The sequence below is a fragment of the Lampetra planeri genome, chromosome 32, assembly GCF_965212315.1.
Source record: "Lampetra planeri chromosome 32, kcLamPlan1.2.h2, whole genome shotgun sequence".
Taxonomy (NCBI): Eukaryota; Metazoa; Chordata; class Hyperoartia; order Petromyzontiformes; family Petromyzontidae; genus Lampetra; species Lampetra planeri.
Genome location: NC_136138.1, coordinates 2,744,249 through 2,759,222, shown reverse-complemented (window position 1 = coordinate 2,759,222; position 14,974 = coordinate 2,744,249). Strand labels below are relative to the sequence as shown.

Sequence of the window (14,974 nt, the reverse complement as noted above, 5' to 3'; positions counted from 1 at the left end):
AAGCCACTTCGTTGATCTATCATTTGTGGCCACGTCGCTTCTGAAAAATAGCCACGTAGCTCAGTGGGCCTTACCTTGTCGAATTTAAATATTTTTTTTAGTTTTAGATAACCAAGGGCGTCTCAATGACCAAGCGGCATGATGTCATTGTCATTTGAGCCTGCCTGGTTTTAACATCATGTGTTGGCCGTTGTACATCATAGTGAGTATATCTTAAATTAGAATGGTGGGGTCAATCAAAGAATGGCTTTTCAGAGTATTGGGTTACGACCCAATGCAATATAACATTTCCAGAAGTACCCATAAACAAATTGTCTTCTTGACTGCAGTGCAAAGAAGCATATATCTTTACAATCAGTACTTGACATGATTATACATAAAGTACGACAATTAATCTAAACCATCTGTTCATGCTGGTTTGTTATGGCATGTTGCAGAGATAAGCAACTGATTTGTGAAACCGCAACACAAATTATGCTTTGATGTCTGGGTACTTTAGACATTCGACGGCGTTTGCTTTCAGAATTACTTAGGTGCCGCCCTTCATTGGTTTTGTTGGGCAGAAGTTAACTGCTGCACTTTGTTAGATGAATGTCACGTATATATATTATGCATGTTTAGACGGAGATTTCAAAGTGATAGGAGAGGTACCGTGCTGCTAGTGAGCATTGGTCATCTGTAAAGCTTAGCATCATGGAACACGGATGGGTGTTGGGAATAACAACATTATAAACATTGTCTGCCTTGAGCTGATTTTGACCATACCTCTGCACCAGTGACTTATTTTAGGCTGCATTGACCTAGAGGGGGGCCCCAGGTTACATTAGTTCAGACACCAAACGGCACTTTGTTGTAGACGTCTATATATTGAAGTCAATGAAATTGCAGCCCGATGCATAACCACGATGAAACAGCCGCATACGTGTATGTAAAATTAATGCATGGTAATAAATTATTAAGTGAAATACATTATTAAGAACAATTGCACCAACCATTTTTTTACGTTAGTTTTAAAGTCCCCCGCTTTGTTTTTTGGGTTGTTCGGCGCGCCGAGTGGCGTGGCCCTGCAACGAACTGGAGAAGCTCTCAGCACGTGGAGTAAAACGTCAGACAACGTGCCGAACGGCACGCGGTACAACCCAAGAACACATCAAAGGGACATACAGAGTGACCGCGAAAACTGCGCAGCCATCATTTAAAATCCCTTGCTATTACGCGAGTCAGGCTACAGTAGTTCAAGCGCATGGCTCACAAATCAGAAAGTTCAAGTCGCGGTTGAGGATCGCCTCAGCCTTTCATCACTCTTCTTCTATCACTCATCCATCGCTACTGCCATGGTTACCGTTCCTGCGAACTTCATTCATCGATTCCCTCCTCCCGTGTCGCTCCCTGACACCGCTCGACTTCGCCATTCCCTCCCATCGTTGCTTTGCCTAAGTTCTCACAACCTCGCTCAATTCAAGCAATATAAAGGTTGAACCTTTTTTGGCACAGTACGTCGTCAACTTTGCTAATTGGTGGTGCGGGGGGGGAGGACAAAAAACGAAAGCTCTTATCTATCACAACTTCGATGGTGATGTTTGTTTTTGGCCGCTTTATGTTTTAGGCTTTGGGGTCTGTAATCAACCAACTGTGTGGATGGGGGGGGGGCACCATTTTGTTTGAAGTCAGTAGCGGTTGCCATGTAATTTGACTTTTCTCCGCCATCACAGTTTGGGAAATGCCATCACTGGCTCGATAATATAAAGAGGAGGAGAGCATGGCTTAATGATCTTTTGAGTGGCAACAACGCCTTAAGGTGACATCGACCAAGCAGATGGGGCAACGAAGTCTGCCCCGTTTGCAGGAGCTAGATCGATCGTTGCATTGTGAGACCGTGAGAAAGAGAAACAGCTAGGGGATGCCTTCATCCAACAGTGGATAGACTGTGGCTCATGATGACGATAATGCGTGTTTGTGTGTATATGTTTTTTTTACATGGGAGACGGTGCTGAAAGTTGCTGATAGAAAATGGTTTATGGCTTAGTTGCGCAATAAATATTCGACGAAACAGTGGTACATTAATACGGTGCTTATTATTACACTGTAAACTTCAGTACATGATTTGTGAATAGAAAATTAATGTGTAATAGATGTTTATAGTCCGGGCTTCAACCAGGTTCACCCATAAGTTATTTCCATATCATTGCTGTGTAATGAGATACTACGTTACAGACATCCAGCTGACCTGGTGTCAGAAGAGAAGTAGCTGTGAATTCAGGGCCCTCCAGCTGTTTGACGCTGCGCTGTGGCCGCTGCCGCTGTCTATTACGTGGGGAGAGGGGGGGCAATCGGGTGGCTCTTGACTCTTAGAGCCTGTTAAAGAAGGAGGCTCTAAAGGTGCACAGTGGGCGGCGATGTTACTTTTCTAGTTGCGTTGATTGCATCCCAGGAGCGTTCCCTGAAATAAGGTGCGGGGTAAAAGCTGTTAATCACACGAAGTCCCCTCCAGACAAAAGATCGTCACTTGCAGTGGGGAATGACTCCACTTTGATGAACGGCAGGAACTAATTCTGGGGTTTTGCTTCACTATCCTCACATTACCAGAACTAAAAATACTCAAAGGCCAGTTAGGCACCGTGGCTAGAGCGCTTGTCTTACAATTGGAAGCTTTCGAGTTCAAATCCCATTTGGGGGTTAATCCAGCCCATCGTCTCTCAGGGTTCTTGGTGCAACAACAACAGAAATCCTACTTACCTTTTAATGCGAAGAACAGATGGTACAAATGATACGGTCTGGGTCACTTAAATCACAATCTCATTAATCTTGTTTGCACATTGAATATAAGCCACGGTCATTAGGATTTTGGTGGCAGGGTATTTCAAGTCCCAGGTGCTCTACAAAAAAAGTGTAAAGGTGTCGTCCTTAATTGGCATTATCACGCCACTGCTGGTGGGAGAGCCTCCACTAGAGGGAGCTCCAGAGAGCCACACCGTTGAAATTATAGTGGTTTGCGTTCTGAGATTAAAGCAGCATCTCAACTCAAGTTTGCCATTGATGTTTATAGTTTAAGTTCCAGGTGGTTGTACACACACAAACAGCAATTGCACAATCCGTTTACCATGTACAGTAATCTGACTTCTCTACAGATATGAAGGTAAGTTTGCGTTAATCTGGTCCGATAGCAGTATAGTTAGAGCACTTCAAAATTGTAAGTTTGCGATATCAAATCCCAGCGAGGAATCGACTCGGCCCTGATCCTTTTCCAGGATTGATACGATGAGTAATACATTTGCGGGGCATCAACAGCGCATAGAGATTGGTCCCTGCCAAAGGAATGTGGACTTTCCATCATCGGTTGAGTGCTACCAACATGGATAGGCACCACTCCATGCTTGTTTGGGCAGGGAGATACTTTTACATTGACTTAGCCCTACTGCATTATTATTATATACAGTATGCACAGAAACATGGAACTAAAATATGTGCGGAGAAGCATCAAGATATGCGTCCTTGGAATTATAGTGAGAGACAAAAGAGGAGGAATGCATACGTGGATTCGAGGACATATGCGGGTTAAAGACACCATTATGTTAAGAAAAGTACATGGGCTTTGGAAAGATGCATCACAATAAGGGGTCATGGCCAGTGGTTAGGAAAACTGACGGGAGTGGTATTCAAGCGACAGGACACAGACCTGAGAGTACATCCACAGTGCGTATACGCAGCGGTGAAATCGGCTCATGCCGGTGCTGGGTGGAGTGTCACTGCGAGGGATCACGGGAAGTGGTGGCAGCTTGGAAGACCTTCATCCAGAAGTGGACTGACCTTGGCTGATGATATAGAAATGAGGTGTGCAACAGCTACACAGGGCCGTAGCATATTAAATTGTCCAAGAAGGGGCTTAATTTAGCAGAATACTGAGAAGGACCGATGAGAGAATGATGCCATCGCGGAAGAATGTAGTTTATACTTAAGCTAAAAACTAAACTATTTTTTTTATTTTACCCGATAGAGCCCACTGAGCTCTATATAGTTTTTTTCAGAAGTGACCTGGCACAAATGACAGCTCAACGAAGTGGCTTATCACGTGTAAGTTTACAGAAGCCAAATACTCTGCACAAGTGTTTCTACCTCACCTGTACCATGTGCGCTATTCATCAGGAGCCAGCCTTTTGCAGGTTACAAATTATGTCGCTTGATAAAATTGAGGCCGCCCCTCCAGCCCCGAGCAGACGCTTCTCGGAGATGAAGTTACACAAGGGGGGCCCATGAGGTGGTGGGGAGCCGCACTTTGTTGACCTGCGTCCGTGGGTGGCAAGAGCCCATAGGGCCCGTTCCCTGCCCAGAATAATTGTACTCATTATATCATTGAGTTTGCACCACCCTCCTCCCCCCGAGAGAAGGACACGTTATTTCAGCTCGATGGGCACCCAAGCTTCAAAACACTCGCTCCGCAGCGCGCCCCCTTCACTGCTTGGCAGAGGAAAAAGAAATGAAACCACATGTTTCAAATATCTTACCCTTTTTAGGGTTTAAACAGAAATGAAGCGATGAAGCCGTCTACCACATTGTTCCACAAAGGTGATTTATTCCAAAGCAACCGATTGGCGCTGTACGCTAGTTGTTTTAAAGAAATACCCCCTTTTACTGGGCTTCGTTTATGCGGTCAGTGGACCTTAAATTCGCTCCTTTAACTGCCGGCACGGTCCTGTACTTATGGGAGACGATGTGTGTGCTGTGCATCAGCTATCCAGGTGGCACTGTCACAACGGCATATCGTCTTGCAGTTGGAGGCTGTCTGTGAGGTTTAATCGAGGTTAGGGGTCGCTCCAGCCCATCGTCTCTCCGGTGTGATAAAAAGGGGTACCACTTAAATTGCCCTTGTAAAATTGTTCCCCTTGCCTTGTGAATGTGGAATTTACACTACTGGTTGGTGCCTACCAATGAATGAGTACCACTTAATGTTCCTTTGATCATGGGGAGGATATTTATAATATTTTCTATAATAGAGGTTTTTGGGTTAGATCGCGTATATATAAATGTGTCGTTAAACCCGCCACCACCCAACACAGCCAATTAGTAAGGTTTGTGACGTAAACAAAACATGCCAATTCGAGACTAATTTAGCGCATCAGTGTGTTGGAGAGTAAACCTACTATGACTACGACGTTTCGCCAGCAATTACAACCAGCCTCCTCAGGCGACAGCGAGAGAGTTGTGGGGAAATCCTGTTTCGATCTTAAGAGGGATAAATGTGATGTCATCACTTGTGAGAAAATCAGGTAAGAAGACCCGAAGGGGGGGGGGGTTATGTATTCATATAAATTACAATGGATCTCTATTATTGGTTGGGTTATTCACAGTTAATCAACACATTTCTAATATTGGCAACACAAAAGCATAAGTTGTCAATATCATTAATCATCCTTTATATAACCAGCTGAGAGCCTATTCAGATGAATTATATTTTGCAAGGGAAATGTGGTTAATAGCAGCAATGCATTGGGAGGTTATTATAATAATTATCTTAAGATTGTAATGATTTAAGAATTACCATGTTGGTGCAGTATTTAAACGACAGTTCTGAGGCCATGACATTGTGGCTCAGTACATCAGATCTAGAATAGCCCGGTGAAGTTTTGTTACACATTCAGTACATTTTTCATTATCGGTGCCATATTTATTCATTGTCGATTCACTAACTCATGAAAGCCTCCAAACAGTGTCACCATCCCTCATGGTCGGTTATACAATTATATTTGATAGTGATTACTTTTCATATACGTGTATTCAATCGAGTTATTCTGAAGGCGATGATTAATCGCACTTAACATTTGGCTAAGGCATTCCAGTCTTGTCTCCTTGCGGTATGTGAACCGACCCTGCCTGCCTGCTGCTGGCTGAATCTTAACAACCCAAGTGAGGGCTCGGCCCATGTGCCATATTGTAAGACTCGAAGCCCACCTGATTGACGACACGTGAATAGATCTATGCGTGTGATTGGTGACTGGATGGCCGCTTATGAAATCGCTCTTGGTTTCATTCCCGCCATTATACAGAGTGGTCCCAGATGTCTTGTGACCCCCAATTAATTGACCCATGCTTATTCATTTCTGTTTTCCAAACCATTGGTATGCAAACATAACGTTTTAGAAGATTCAATGGGGGGGGGGGGGGGGTGTCACAAGACATCTGGACCAACCTGTATATCTGGCCCACAGCAAACTCAGATGGGGCTGTTTGTGTGTTTACCTTTACTTCATAGGTGCTCGGTAACAGCACTTGCCCCAACAGTCTGTTAAGGCTATACGGAGATCTTTGTCTTTGTACCTTTATCTCATATGTGCTCGCTAACAGCACTTGCCCTACCAGTCTGTTAAGGCCTTATGGGGATATTTGTCTTTGTACCTTTACCTCATATGTACTCGCTAACAGTACATGCCCCAATAGTCAGTTAAGGCTATATGGGGGATCTTTATCCTTGTACCTTTATCTTCGGCAATCCGTGTGTACCCAATACAACTTTGCACATCCCACTTGGATATGTAAACATAGAAATGTATTTATAAATGTTAGTTACAGCATGCACATAGATGTGTAGTGACATATATGGGGTCACTACGGCGCTTGGCACCAGTTGTAGTTCCAAGGAAAACCAGGGTGACAGCGGCGTGTGCTGGGGTACCAAAGAGAGTCCATGAGGGACATGGCCCTGGTGACTGCAGAGGGGGGGCATGGGAGGACGTTATAGTCTGGGTGAACCCGAGAGGGCACGTGACCGGACAGAAGAGGAAATGGGACACGTGGTGTAGGGTCCTCGTTCTTCTGGTAAGATCCAGAAGGAGGCGTGGCCGAGGGCGGAGCCAGGCCACGCTGAGGGGCATAATAGCAGACTCCCGAGAGCGATCTGGGCTGTCTTCTGGGAATCAACTCGCCGTCTACGTCTCTTCGGTCTCCGAGCTTCGTAGCTTGTTAGACGTGGACCAGGCAGTGTGTTAACTAACCTGCTCCGGTTATATAGTTACTCCGTGGTGGTTACTACTATGTAGTATCCTGTTGTGTGGTTAGGTAGTGGACCAGAGTAGAGAGTTACCTGTGTTACGTTTATGTAGTTACCCTGTTGGGGCATCAGAATAAACGTGTTGCCTCCAAGAACAAGTGTGTGTCTCAGAGAAACCACTACAGATGCATTACTGAACGATAGTGAAGTGCAAACAACTTTAAACATGGGGAAAAGATTTTTCTACCCAGTACTTGACTCTAGAAGTCAGCGAAGTTACGCAAGGTCAATACTGTACTACTGCGGCGGGCGCTGACACAGCCTTTCGGGAGCGAATTCACCACTTGTTGCAGACGTTCACGGTCCGAATTGGGCAGCCGCCCCGGTTATCACTGCGCATTTAGCAACCGATTTAATACTCTGCACCGTCCACTTCACAGTGGACGTTAAATCATCCCCTGACATTCGCGAGAGTAGGCCATCGTGTGCCCAGAATGAGTCCAAACTTGCCAGATTCTAAAATTACGCGCGCGCACAATACTCGGCCGGTATTACGCGTAGCAACCTTCAACCCCATCACTGGCAGACTGATGCCCCAGGTCGCTCTTGCAAATTAGACCATGCTGGTCTCTTGAGTTCTCACCTGATTAAACAAATACATCCGTACGTATGTATGCTGAACTTATTATGCACCGTATGTAGCCAACCCGAGGATAATCGGAGGTGTGGGGGAAGGACAACAAACTGAAGAAAAAAAGCAGTTACAAAAATAGTTTTCAATCTTGAAACGTACAAAGGTCTAATTTGGAAAAATCTTTATAGACCCGACAGTTACACCGTGCAGAAATGCTGCACTGGGTGTGGACGGTTAACCGGTTAGGACAGATACGCGATGGTCAGATGCATGACCTTGTGCTGTACAGCCAAACCTACACTCATGTAACTCACGTGTCCTGGTAAACAGATGATGTCCAGTTTCAAATGGTCCTGTTCCAAGTCTGGAACCACATAAAACCTATTCGTGTAACATCTGGTTGTTACTAATTAATGTTTTGCTCAAAGTTGTTTTGCCAAGTGTAATAAATGCCTTGACAGATTGGAAAACTAACTGCAATTAATGGACGTAATTAATCTCACACTACACTATTTCAACCTAGAATAACCGATTGTTGTTTTTATGCCGATTGCTCACATATATACTGAAGAAAAAATAACGTTAACTATAGTGTCAAATATTTTAAGGTAAAATAAAGTTGAGTGTATGTATGTTGAACTTCTTTCGCACTGTACGTAGCCAACCATGCTTAATGGAGGTGTGGGGGAAGGACAACAAACTAAACACAAAAATCCGTTGTCAAGGAATGAGTTTTCAATCTATACTTAAAAGTGCATAGTTTCAATGGCTTCCTCATATTGGAAGGAAGGGCGTTCCAGACGGCCACATAAGCACATCTGAAAGCACGCGATGCAGTGGCCGTCTTTGTTCGATGCCCAGCCAAAATCCGTGTGATTTTGGCTGACCATCACGACACATGCCAAATACTTTTGCACACGATACAGCATTATGGGAAAACCCAAAGCATCATACAAACAACCTTCAAACGTAGAGGCTTAAAGGGCACCGAATGTATGACAGGGCAATGAGCCAGCACCACCGGGCTCCTGGATTCAAATTCCAGACAGCCATCCATAATCCATCCAGGTTCACAAATTAAGGTGCAGCGTGGTGCTATTTTAAGCACATTCCCGCTGGTTGTTGCGCAACAAGACAGTAGCGTAATTGAGCCCTTCGATTAACTTGACTTAGTCCAGCCTTCGAGGCGAAAACTGAATAAATATGTTGTGTGACTGAACTGCAACGAAACCGCTCTTGACAAAGCACGAGGGAGCGCCGTCTGCGTTTGGCTAAGAGAGGGTTACTTTGGGTCGGGGGGGGGGCCCAACAGGAGTTCTGTGGCGTTATTCTCTTGGGCCATTCCGTGATATGATGTGAAACTTTGGCTGTCTGACGGGAGTTCATTGTGTCCTTTGCTCTGTGATATGAGTCTCATCACGTGATTACGGTATAAACGGCAATAAAAAAAAGAAAATACTCTGGTCTTATTTGGTAATTCTTTTTGCTAACAACGAGAAGCTTCCTGTTATGGATAGTGCCCCCTAGCAGAACGTGATTAAATGCATTTCGCGTTCATGCGGCCATTTTGAGAAAATCTCCATTAAAACTCTCCATTAAAATCCCACTCGCGGCAAAGACGCCAATTTTAGTGCACGCCTCCGATGAGCACGGTTGCCTATGCACGGTGCCAAAAAAGTTCAACGTACGACCAGCTAATGTTAACAGGGCTTAAGGAGACATGAACATCCGAATGAAACAAATCAACCTTGCTGGAGTGGGGTTCAGGCTTCCTCTTGGACAGCCTCTGCTCACCCTCATCCAAGTGCTAGAGCCTCACCATGAATGTGAAATTCAGAAGAATGATTGGCTGAGTCCAACTGTAGCCAGGATTTGAACTTTGCGATTTCATGACTGAGTTGCCTGCTGCGTGACCAACTGAGCCATGCCTTAGCCTGACACGCTCGGGCACCGTATTTAATAAGCCAGAAGAAGTTCAACATACGGACATACGTGCACCTCCTCAACTTTGACATCACCACCATGGCAAAGTGAGTGCCAAATTGTGGAGTTGTCATCGATCTTGAGACCATCGTTATCTTCCCACACATCAGCTGTGCCTGACCCCCCCCCTCCCATGCCTCCACTACTGCATAGCTCCAGTGGCTTCCTAATATCGGAAGGAAGAGCGTTCCAGACGGCCGCAGAAGCGTGTCTGAAAACGCACGCGATGCGGTGGTAGATCCTGTGGTAAGATCGGCTCCCACCATGCGAGTGTTGAATTTCTTCCCATTGACTCAGGGCCACAAATGCAGATGTGCCACCGAATTTCTCTTTTGGAGCAGAGGGCACTTTGATGTTTTGCAGGAAGTGAGCAGTTAACCTCCACTGCAAGGGGGTTTTCTGTTGAGTGAACGGACAAAGAGGCAGCTCAGTCACGTACCTACTCTAGAGAAATGTGCTATTCAATAATCGTATTTGACATGCGCCCCCATTAGTGTGCAGGTGCACTGGAGATGTTGAGGACATTTATATTGCTAATGAGTAGTACGTACTGTATGTTGAACTTCTTCCGCACCGTACTTAAGCCAATCGTGCTAATCGGAGGTGTGGCACTGGCGGAGCCAGTGGGGGTGGCATGTGCCCCCCCAATGATCCGATCGAAACCCCTAATTTCGATCGGATCATTGGGGTTTATTAGTAATAAAAATCGGCATTTTGTGACCCCACTGCCACTGTGTAGCATATTATTAAGTTCCAGGGACTTTATGAGATGATAGGACAATAGTCTGAGTCCATAATTGGCAAGAAGTAACGGCAAAGCAGTTATAAGTGACTCAGAATTGTGCCCAGTTGCGTATACAGTACACGACTTCCCTGAAGGCATTCACCTTCAGCGAGCGCGATGCCGATCACACGCGGTTCGAATTCGACCCTCGATCGATGGCTGCGCCATCGCCGCACACGCGTCGAATAAAAAGCAAGGGACAAGTCCTTACTTACTAACAACTCCTCTATAATTTTCCATTGCTGGAGGGGTTGCCCCCCCGACCTGAAAATCCTGTCTCCGCCATTGGGTGCGGGGATTATAGTCGAGGTGCATCACTCACGTGCTATTTATTTTGTGCACTGTTAAAGCATAGGGGTGGGAGAAAGGACTCTGTTGTGAACACCGAATGGAACATTTCTCAAACTTTAGACATTACATGTAAACAGTAAAATGTAGTCATATTCTGTTTACGAAATGGACGAGATGAGATCCCGGTCATTTCGCATCCATATGCACAATGCAGTTGGGCGTCTTATACGTACTGTCGTTATATACTTTAAGCTTTTACAAAAAAAGAAAACATGACACTGTCTCTCTTATTAATGCCCATATTTTCCCATGCGCAAAGTCGTGTGCTCTGCATTGCTCGACGCAAGTGTAGAGCTTCGTTCATGCAATAAGGGACTTCAACATCATAATCGTGAGTCCTTCCCTAGCGCTCTCTTTTGCTTTCAACAATATATTTCTCCAGGCGGGAGTACCCACACTTTACCTCCACTGCCAATCGATTAACCGTGGTGCACCCATTGATACCGCTGAATGGACAGAGGCGGGGCGATTCAAGGAACCTGTCCATTGTGTAAACTGCCGCTCTGGGAGATATAACCATTGCACCATAGGAGCAGCATTCGTTTTTATTATGAAGCGTCGATTTCATGTTGGGGAGTCAGGGGACAGTCTAGTTACAAATCTATGAGATAAGAGCTATCTGCCAGTGGGTTGCTTCTTCCTTCCCCAGTGCTCCTTTTTGTGTTTAGCTTGCTGTCCTTACCCGCATCTCCGAGATTAGCACGGTTGGCTACGTACGGTGCAAAAGAAGTTAATCATTCATATGTACGACCCAGGTTAAGGAGAGATCAACACCCATATGAAACAAATTCAACCTTGCAGGAGTGGGGTACAGTGTTCCTCTTGGACAACCTCTGTTTACAACCAGCCAAGTCCTATCGCCTCACTATGGATGTGAAATTCAGAAGAGTGATTGGCTGATTCCAACCGTGGCCAGGATTTGATATTTGCAATTTCGTGACTGGGATGTCTGCTGCGCGAGCAGCTGAGCCATGTCTTAGCCTGACACGCCAGGGGACCACATTCAATAAACCAGGCTCAAATGTGACACATGTTGGCTGCTTACAAATGCATATATGTCAACTATATTTAGATTTCCTTTTTCGCTAACATGGCCAAACATAATTTAAATATACGGTCGTGCCATATATTTGAACGTGCATGGCACACGCACACTCTCTTTTATTACACAAATAGTCGGTCCAAACAAATACGACACGGAGAGCTGTGCACACAGAAACCCTACGGAATATTAAAATGCAAATTCTGGCTCAAATGCGTTTTTGATATGTCCCAAAGCATTCCGGTAAACAAGCACACACATAGAAAAGCTAAACAAATGTGGGCGGAGGATTGGTTTAATACATGAGGGGTCGTTGCAAGGTTCTGAGAATAATGTACCAAACGAATGGCACAATGTACGGATATGGTGTCGGGTATATATTTAATCCCGATCCATCCTTTAAAGTAATATATATTTAACAAATGTGCACATTAATACTCGATGTTAACGCCTCGGAAATGTCAGACCACATTCCTCAGCGTGCATTTCATGCCCCGTGTTTCAAACAAAACAATGTACTTCCCCTTATATGGCCACTGGATTGTTCAGTGATTGGCAGGCTAAAGGAGTTAACAGCTCGCTTCCTTCTTCTTTCAGCTAACAATATCTGCAGGGAATAACCAAAGTGTGCAAACTTCAGTGCAGAGCACATTAAAGACTCTGTCATGTGATTTACCGGCACGTGCTCGTTTCTTATCGCTAAATTACACTTGAAAAGTGTTCGTAATTAGATGATACAAAGGCAGCTGCGTGATCCAGAATGGCTGACTCGAAATCAGAATGGTTCGACTTCGAATCCCTTTGTGGTTGGTAAAATCAGTGCCATGTTGAGGACAGTAGTTGTCCATTGACAAGAACGGTCGCGCTGATCAGAGTGTGGAATTCCCACCGCGAACAGGGACAAGCACCGCCGCGCGCTCAATTTAAGCACGGTGACTTCTTTACCTTTGAAAGTGAACGTCGAAACGTTCGTTTAGCTCCTTGAAAAAAAACCGACTGAAACCCCTCTCGAGAGAGACACAGACTTCCATGTCACTTCTCGACGCGACATCTCACCCCGGTCGAACGAGCGCCGCGTCGAGGGGCTTCACCAGCGGCTCACCTGTCCGTCGAGCAGCGACGCGGGAAGGTGCTCCTCCTCCAGCATCTTCTTGGTCTCCTTCTCCCAGTAGGTGAGGAGGCCCTTGCGGCTGTAGTTGCCGGTCGGTGCCTTGTTGGTCGCGCTCTTCTGCCTGTGGCCCAGGGGCAGAGACTCATCGGGGTCGATGCTGTCCAGCTCGCGCTCGAGCTCCCGCAGCTCCTCCGGCGACAGCGCAGCCAGGAGCTCATCCTCGTCCACCTCCTCGTACTTGTCCAGCTCTTTGCGGTACCCGAACGACATGGCCGGCGCGAGAGTCTCGCGAACCGACGTGGCTGCTGTGACGTGAGTTGGTTCTTCTCCCCTGTGCGCGGTCCACACAAGAGGTGCTCTGCAGTGTGTGTGTGTGCGTGCGTGAACGCGCGCGCGTTTGTGTCGTCGTCGTTGAGATGGCAGCGGCTAGCAATCGAGCAGCATCTTTCAGGACTGGGATGATCGCATTGCCCGCCAAAAAGAGAGAGCAGGAAGCACGATATTTATTTCCCCCCCGTTCGGCAAAATCCGTTCGAAGTCCCCAAGAAGAAATAAGTAAAAGCCACGGGTGTGGCGGGGTGGGGGCTGGTGGCTGCAAGGAGCAGAAGCGCCTGCTCACACTGGGAACTACCGCGGCAAACGTCGTTTTCGTGCAAGGATCTGGGTTCATATACTGCCTGGTTCCTAATAAGGCTGGCAGATGAGGTCATCGCTCTGAGCGTCACTGGCAGTGGCCACGGATCGCACCGTGGAACGCCATGGAACGCTCGTAAGCTCTCCGTAAATAACCCCCTGTACAGGAATGCTCTCCATCCGGCGACCATCACACGCGCATGTCAATTTGCTGACGTAAATGTTTAGACAGCCGTGTAATTTGGTGGGGCGCCAGAGGATTAATAAACAGAGGGGCACTCGAAGGTGGAAAAGGCCGTTTTTAGTCGTTTAGGGGGCACATTCTTTTTTTATAGTGCCCCCCATGCTGAAGCCGTACAAAGTTGTTCATTCAATTAGGAGAGGGTTCCCGGGAAACGGTGGCGTTAAGGTAAAATCGTAGTTGATCAATTTCTACTAAAGTGAAAACTCAACTCCACACCTAAGTTTTGGCACACAGAGAATAGTATCAGGAATATAAATTTTACTTAAAAGTGTATTTTATTTTATAAACGTATGTATGTTGAACTTATTTCACAACGTATGTAGCCAAATATACTTAATGATGACAGGTTCTTACTGTAGGCTTAATTCGACTTCACAATTGCCGTGTATATATGTGTGCATTTAAGCAGTGATATTTTTTTTACGCGTTCACTTCTACTATGCCTTAGCACAAGTCAGCACGGCACATAAGCGCTGCAGGAGAGAGTCTGTTACTCTTTAAAAAGGGGCTTCAGCCAAGACCAGCCAGGGGCTTTGGAAGAGATGGAGGCACACACACTTTTCCCAGCTATGAGTGGCCCATAAACCAACTGATAGCCATATCCCTTGCCCGTTCACTCTTGGGGTGGACAGAGGACTTGCTGAATGGAAATACTTCATTGTGTACGCTTGCAAATGATGTGAACGGGAATATAAAATAGGACCCCTTAACTTTGGGTTTGAGCGATTGACTTTGGTGTATGATCAGTGATTTCTTACCACACACACACACTTGTGTGTATGTATGCCGAACTTATTTCGTACCGTACGTATCAAACCGTGCTAGTCACGTGCAAAGGCACACACAGGTTTATACATCCAAATCGCCCTTTTGCTTTAAACCCTGTATGCAAGTGAACACGCTTTTAGTAATGACCTGTTTAGGTTAGCAGAGCGCAAATGAGATGGTGTGGTACTGGTATTGAGACCTTCACTCTAGCAGGTGTTAGATTTGATTAGATTTGCCGAGAGGAGGCCCAGGGGTGGCTAATAAACAAATCGCCATTGGTGTTCTACAGGGTCAGAAATCACAAACGTTAATGTGATCATAGCCGAGTGCTCTAATACTCATAGCTAATGCTGAGTGCACATACACAAACACTACGTCTCTGCCCATTAAATGTACATATTGGAAGTGAATACATTCATATATATTAGCCAGGTGTCGTGTG

The 14,974-nt window shown here is 45.8% G+C and overlaps 1 protein-coding gene across 1 annotated transcript in view; it reads right to left on the bottom strand.

Annotated features, from left to right (window-relative positions):
* The window catches only part of LMOD2 (leiomodin 2), a 36,503-nt gene extending 22,941 nt beyond the window's left edge, over nucleotides 1-13,562 (bottom strand). The window contains exon 1 of the mRNA XM_078609435.1: nucleotides 12,879-13,562. Coding sequence (XP_078465561.1) covers nucleotides 12,879-13,157 — 279 coding nt within the window. The 5' untranslated portion in view covers nucleotides 13,158-13,562. The remainder of the gene's footprint in view (nucleotides 1-12,878) is intronic.
* Nucleotides 13,563-14,974: the final 1,412 nt, after the last annotated feature.